Source organism: Scyliorhinus torazame, chromosome 1, assembly GCF_047496885.1.
Source record: "Scyliorhinus torazame isolate Kashiwa2021f chromosome 1, sScyTor2.1, whole genome shotgun sequence".
NCBI lineage: Eukaryota > Metazoa > Chordata > Chondrichthyes > Carcharhiniformes > Scyliorhinidae > Scyliorhinus > Scyliorhinus torazame.
In genome coordinates, this window is record NC_092707.1 from 60,054,856 (window position 1) to 60,062,142 (window position 7,287).

General features: G+C 54.1%; 1 protein-coding gene across 1 annotated transcript; it reads left to right on the forward strand.

The window, feature by feature from the left end:
* Positions 1 to 311: 311 nt before the first annotated feature.
* LOC140414478 (hydroxycarboxylic acid receptor 1-like) lies at positions 312 to 2,557 on the forward strand. Its single transcript, XM_072500984.1, has one exon. The coding sequence runs from the start codon at positions 312 to 314 to the stop codon at positions 1,374 to 1,376; it is 1,065 nt and encodes a 354-aa protein (XP_072357085.1). The 3' UTR covers positions 1,377 to 2,557.
* Positions 2,558 to 7,287: the final 4,730 nt, after the last annotated feature.

A 7,287-nucleotide genomic window follows, 5' to 3' on the forward strand; every position in this document is an offset into this window, starting at 1 on the left:
GAACAAAGGAACAAATTAAAACAAAAATAAATCGATTAGAAATAAAAATATAGGTGGTGGAGCGAGTTCGCAGTCAGTTTAAGTTAACAGTAGCGCCACTTTCTGCATAATGGGGAATGTCTTCAGTGCAACATCTAAAGAGGGACATGTGCTCTCCTAATTTTGCAATCCAACCCATTTTAAAATTCTGACTTTATCAGACCACCGCCCACAATGTGTGATGTAATGTGGAAGAACTTTATATAAAGTTACGGATCATTCAGTTAATCAACTCATTTCTGCATTTGTGTGACTGAGCAATACCGCTCACAATGGACAACGGGTCGTGTGTTTTTGAGAAAGAGGTTCCTGCATCCTATAATGCCCCCATAATTATTGTAACGTTTATCCTCGGATTCGTTGGAAATGTGATTGCTTTATGGATCTTCTGTTTCCATGCAAAATGCTGCAAGCCAAATACTGTTTACTTATTGAATCTGGCGATTGCAGACACTCTGTTAATCTGCTGTTTACCATTTCGAGCAGATTATTTCGTACGGAGGAAGAATTGGATCTTTGGTGATGCTCCATGTCGTCTGAAGGTATTTTTGATTTCCCTAAACCGGGTCGGGAGCATCATGTTCCTCACATTAATGGCCATCGATCGCTATTTCAAAGTGGTCCACCCTCACCACAGAGTGAACAAGATACCTACACGCGGTGCAGTGAAGGTAACAGGCGCCTTCTGGATTCTGGCAGTGGCTATCTGTTCGCACCTTTTAGCAGAACCTCACAACTTCAAGCATGACAATGTGACGTACTGTGAACCCTTTGACATGACCCAGCCTCTAACGCCGACAGCAATTTGGACAGATATCGTTTTTATTGTTTTCAAATTTGGTTTACCAGCTTCTATTATCCTGTTCTCCACGTCCTGTATAATCTGGAAGTTAAAACAGATGGAAATCGAATCGAGGGGTAAATATCAGCGAGCAGTGAAGCTTGTGATAGTTGTGGCAGCAGTTTTTGTTCTGTGTTTCTTGCCCACAAACATTGCTGTAATCGTCGTTTTAATCGCAAAGCTAAAAGTTCCCAGAGACTGCAAGTCATATGAAACAGCTGTTCATATATTTTATAATACACTATTTATGACATATCTGAACACGGTGCTGGATCCAGTTATTTACTACTTTTCCAGTTCGACATTTAAAGATGCTTTGACGAAAGCCCTTGCCCCTCTTGAATTAAACTGCTTCAGATCAACAACTCGTCGTTCAACACAAAGAGGACACAAAAGAGAAATGGTTGGAGGTCAAAATCTAAACAGGATCCGGGACTGTAATATCGGTGATCAACCCCAGTCAGATGTGACACTGACTGCAGCATCGAGCGATTAATTGTCATCTTGTGTAATTAATGTATAGTCTATGAATAAATGCTAAACGTTGGAAATGAATTGATTTTATGACATTTTTAAAACAGTTGAATTGTTTCTAACAAATTAGTGGTACAATAAAGTGCCATTTTTAAACCAAGCTATCCATATTCAAAATACGTGTTCCCTTACTCCACAGAATTGGTTTCTTTCTGTAGGTTTTCAGGTCATTCTAAGTATTTATCAATGAAATATCAGCAAGAGGTAGAGCAGGAAGGAGATAGTTTTGTACAACTGAGTAAAGCTCCCACAAGGACGGGGATGTGGTCCATTTTCTAACAGGTGTGATTTGTGCATATTATTGACAAGGTGACAGGAATCAGTGGGGAATGTGGACAGGTTTGACTTTAGTGGTGTTTGGGAGACTGGTGTCGACCCAGGAATGTCCCATTCCGCCTGGGGCATTGCTCCGTCCGAGCTTCATGAGGTGCCGGTTGCCAATTCCCCCAGATCATGGGGAAAAGATACAAATCTCAATGGTGGAACAGCCTGGCCCCTGCTCTTCAAATGTGGAGAAAGACACTCGGGACACAGGCTGATCAGTATGTTTGTCACTGAGGCTGTTTCTGGATCAGGAACATGACCAAAATAATCCCATTTCAGCCGCGCCCCACTCCACCCAACCCCAGCATATTCCTCCCTCGAACCATTGCTGACAGCACATCACCATCCCAATAGCAAATGTGATATAAACTAGAGGTGGAGAATCTCAATAAATAAACAAAGACAAATGCAGCTAAAGAGAGACAGAGAAGATAATTAAAAGAGAGAAAGTGAGTCATAGAATAATTCAATTTTTTTTTAGAGTACCAAATCATTTTTTCCCATTAAGGGGCAATTTAGCGTGGCCAATCCACCTAACCTGCTCATCTTTGGGTTGTGGGGGTGAAACCCACGCAGACACGGGGAGAATGTGCAAACTCCACACAGACAGTGACCCAGGGCCGGGGTCGAACCCGGGTCCTCAGCACCGTAGGTAGCAGTGCTAACTACTGCGCCACCATGCCGCCCTGAGTCGTAGAATAAAGAGGAAGAAATATATTTCATTCCTCTGTCTTGATTAAGCTAAACAGCAGTGAGAAGGCAATGCTATTCATGTTGCTATATAAGAAGGATTGATATAGTGGAGAAGTATCAGTAGTCAAAGCGTGACATTGCTTCACCAGTGTGACGATTGGAAAACTTTAGAAGCATTGGATTCCAGGTATTGGGCAATTTAAGGTTTAAAAGTCTAGGGTTAGAGTGTGTTTGACTTCAGAGGTCATTTTTCATTTTCATGTTTTAAAAAAAATAAATTTTGTTTTGCAGGGCCTGGGTGCTTTTAGCAGACAAAAGGTGAAATTGACAAAGGAATATGTTTTTCAGTCTGGACTAATGGACTGTGGTGCGACTGGGAAAGTCCCTGGGGAGTTAATGTGCTTTGCAGCCTGCAGCAGTAATTTGTTTTTTTAGCTTGGGGAGATGCGTTTATTTCTGGGTGGTGACAAGGAATGTAGATAGACATTTTAAAAAACTTTCGAGAGGCAGATTTGAAGAAAGCTGTGGAGAGAGGAATTGAATTCTGATCTGCCTGTTGCTGAGTCCACAATTTTCTCATTGTAAAATAGATTGAGAGCTGTGTGTTTCTTTTCTTGTTGTTTAATGGAAAATTGAGTAATAGTGTTTAAGATAATAGGTAATAGTGCTTAAGTAATAGTGTAAGCTGTTCTTTTCAAGTGTGAAGATAAAAAAGTTAATATTGTATTCATAATAAAATTTTGTTTTTAAAATATTTCTTCATGCAATCATCCCTGCAGCGAATCACTCATTCCACATAATCTTACAAATAAATTAAAATATTAGGGTTTTCATCTAGTATACTAGCCACTGTTGAGGGCCTGGGATCGCATTAAAATTGAGGGCTCGCCCGGGGTCTTAAGTATAATTCTTTGTTTGGCTTGGGATTATTGAATTTAAAGGCAGTGTGTGTGTGTGTGTGTGGAACAATTGAATTATTTCAGGCTTTGAGATTTAAATAGGGAGTGACTGGAGATGTCTCAGTTGCAAATATTTTCTGTGTCCAGTCTCTGGCTATCTGGATCCCCAGGTAACGGAATCTGTTCTGGGCCTTTTTAAACAGGAGCCCCTCCAGTTCTGCCCCTCCCCCAATTGGGTTCTCTGGGAATGCCTCACTTTTGCCCAGGTTATGTTTGTAGCCTGAAAAGGTTCCAAACTCTTCCAGGACCTGCAGTATTACCTTCAGTCCCTCCTGTGGCTAAAGGAGCAGGTCATCCGCATACAGTGAGACGCTGTGCTCTCTATCTCCTCTCCGGATGCCCTTCCAGCTTTCCGCGTCCACAGGGCAGCCGTCTGATGTTTGCAGTGAGTTGTCTACCCTTGACAAAGCCCGTTTGGTCCTCTGCGACTACCCCCGGTATGCAGCTATCCAGCCTTTTGGCCAGGACCTTTGCGGGTATTTTTGCATCAACATTCAACAGCGAAATGGTTCTATATGATCCGCATTCCATTGGGTCTTTATCCTTTTTGGGTATAAGTAGCGTAGGTGGCAGAGTGCCCCTTGCCAGCGAGTCCGCGAACGTGTCGCTTAGGTGTGGGGCCAGGGTTGGCACCAATGTTTTATAGAAGTCTGCCGGGAACCCATTGGGTCCCGGTGCCTTCCTCGCCTGCATGGAGCTGATGCTCTCCATGATTTCTCCAGGTCTATTGATGCTTCCAGCTCCCCCCCGTCTGTCTTCCACTCCAACTGGTTTTTCCAGTCCATCGAGGAACTGTTGCATCCCTGCGACCCCGTCGGTGGGCTCGGAGGTGTACAGTCCCCAGTAGACGATCTCAAATGCCTGATTGACCTCTTTTGGTTCTGTTACCAGTCTGCCTCTGCTATTCTTTACCTGGGCTATTTTCCTCATGGCTGCCTGCTTTCTCAGCTGGTGAGCCAATAGGCCGACCTTCGGGATCCACACGGGCCGACCTTCAGGACCCACGCCGGCCAACCTTTGGGATCCACGCCGGCCGACCTTCAGGATCCACGCCGGCCGACCTTCAGGATCCACGCCGGCCGACCTTCAGGACCCACGCCGGCCGACATTAAGGACCCACGCCGGCCAACCTTCGGGACCCACGCCGGCCAACCTTTGGGATCCACGCCGGCCGACCTTCAGGATCCACGCCGGCCGACCTTCAGGACCCACGCCGGCCGACCTTCGGGACCCACGCCGGCCGACCTTCAGGACCCACGCCAGCCGACCTTCAGGACCCACGCCGGCCGACCTTCGGGACCCACGCCGGCCGACCTTCGGGACCCACGCCAGCCGACCTTCAGGACCCACGCCAGCCGACCTTTGGGATCCACACGGGCCGACCTTCAGGACCCACGCCAGCCGACCTTCGGGACCGATGCCGGCCGGCCTTCAGGACCCACGCCAGCCGACCTTCAGGACCCACGCCGGCCGACCTTCAGGACCCACGCCAGCCGACCTTTGGGATCCACGCCTCTGACCTTGGGACCCACGCCAGCCGACCTTTGGGATCCACGCCTCCGACCTTGGGACCCACGCTGGCTGACCTTTGGGATCCACACGGGCCGACCTTCAGGACCCACGCCGGCCGACCTTCAGGACCCACGCCGGCCGACCTTCGGGACCCACGCCAGCCGACCTTCAGGACCCACGCCAGCCGACCTTCAGGACCCACGCCAGCCGACCTTCAGGACCCACGCCAGCCGACCTTCGGGGCCCACGCCAGCCGACCTTCGGGACCCACGCCGGCCGACCTTCAGGACCCACGCCAGCCGACCTTTGGGATCCACGCCTCCGACCTTGGGACCCACGCCAGCCGACCTTTGGGATCCACGCCTCCGACCTTGGGACCCACGCCGGCCGACCTTCGGGACCCACGCCAGCCGACCTTTGGGATCCACGCCTCCGACCTTGGGACCCACGCTGGCTGACCTTCGGGACCCACGCCGGCTGACCTTGGGACCCACGCTGGCTGACCTTCGGGATCCACATGGGCCGACCTTCGGGACCCATGCCGGCTGACCTTGGGACCCACGCTGGCTGACCTTCGGGATCCACATGGGCCGACCTTCGGGACCCATGCCGGCTGACCTTGGGACCCACGCTGGCTGACCTTCGGGATTCACATGGGCCGACCTTCGGGACCCATGCCAGCTGACCTTGGGACCCACGCTGGCTGACCTTGGGACCCACGCCGGCTGACCTTCAGGACCCACGCTGGCTGACCTTTGGGATCCACACGGGCCGACCTTCGGGACCCACGCCGGCTGACCTTGGGACCCACGCTGGCTGACCTTCGGGACCCACACGGGCCGACCTTCGGGATCCACATGGGCCGACCTTCGGGACCCACGCCAGCTGACCATGGGACCCACGCTGGCTGACCTTCGGGATTCACATGGGCCGACCTTCGGGACCCACGCCAGCTGACCTTGGGACCCACGCTGGCTGACCTTCGGGACCCACGCCGGCTGACCTTCGGGACCCACGCTGGCTGACCTTTGGGACCCACGCCGGCTGACCATCGGGACCCACGCCGGCTGACCTTGGGACCCACACTGGCTGACCTTCGGGACCCACACGGGCCGACCTTCGGGGCCCACGCCGGCCGACCTTGGGACCCATGCTGGCTGACCTTCGGGGCCCACGCCGGCCGACCTTGGGACCCATGCTGGCTGACCTTGGGACCCACGCTGGCTGACCTTGGGACCCACGCTGGCTGACCTTGGGACCCACGCTGGCTGACCTTCGGGACCCACACGGGCCGACCTTCGGGGCCCACGCCGGCCGACCTTGGGACCCACGCTGGCTGACCTTGGGACCCACGCCGGCCGACCTTGGGACCCACGCTGGCTGACCTTCGGGGCCCACGCCGGCCGACCTTGGGACCCACTCTGGCTGACCTTCGGGGCCCACGCCGGCTGACCTTCGGGACCCACGCTGGCTGACCTTCAGGATCCACACGGGCCGACCTTCGGGGCCCACGCCGGCTGACCTTGGGACCCACGCTGGCTGACCTTCAGGATCCACACGGGCCGACCTTCGGGGCCCACGCCGGCTGACCTTGGGACCCACGCTGGCTGACCTTCGGGATCCACATGGGCCGACCTTCAGGACCCACGCCGGCTGACCTTGGGACCCACACCGGCTGACCTTGGGACCCACGCTGGCTGATCTTCGGGATCCACGCCTCCGACCTTGGGACCCACGCTGGCTGACCTTTGGGATCCACACGGGCCGACCTTCGGGGCCCACGCCGGCCGACCTTGGGACCCACGCCGGCCGACCTTCGGGACCCACGCTGGCTGACCTTCGGGACCCACGCTGGCTGACCTTCGGGATCCACATGGGCCGACCTTCGGGACCCACGCTGGCTGACCTTCGGGACCCACGCCGGCTGACCTTCGGGATCCACATGGGCCGACCTTCGGGACCCACGCCAGCCGACCTTCGGGACCCACGCTGGCTGACCTTCGGGACCCACGCCGGCCGACCTTCGGGACCCACGCCAGCTGACCTTCGGGACCCACGCCGGCCGACCTTCGGGACCCACGCCGGCCGACCTTCAGGACCCACGCCAGCCGACCTTCAGGACCCACGCCAGCCGACCTTCGGGACCCACGCCAGCCGACCTTCGGGACCCACGCCGGCCGACCTTCAGGACCCACGCCAGCCGACCTTCGGGACCCATGCCGGCCGACCTTCAGGACCCACGCCGGCCGACCTTCAGGACCCACGCCGGCCGACCTTCAGGACCCACGCCAGCCGACCTTTGGGATCCACGCCTCCGACCTTGGGACCCACGCTGGCTGACCTTTGGGATCCACACGGGCCGACCTTCAGGACCCACGCCAGCCG

What these genes read in the sequence shown, in the direction of transcription:
- LOC140414478 (XM_072500984.1), top strand. Translation starts at nt 312, where the DNA reads ATGGACAACGGGTCGTGTGTTTTTGAGAAAGAGGTTCCTGCATCCTAT.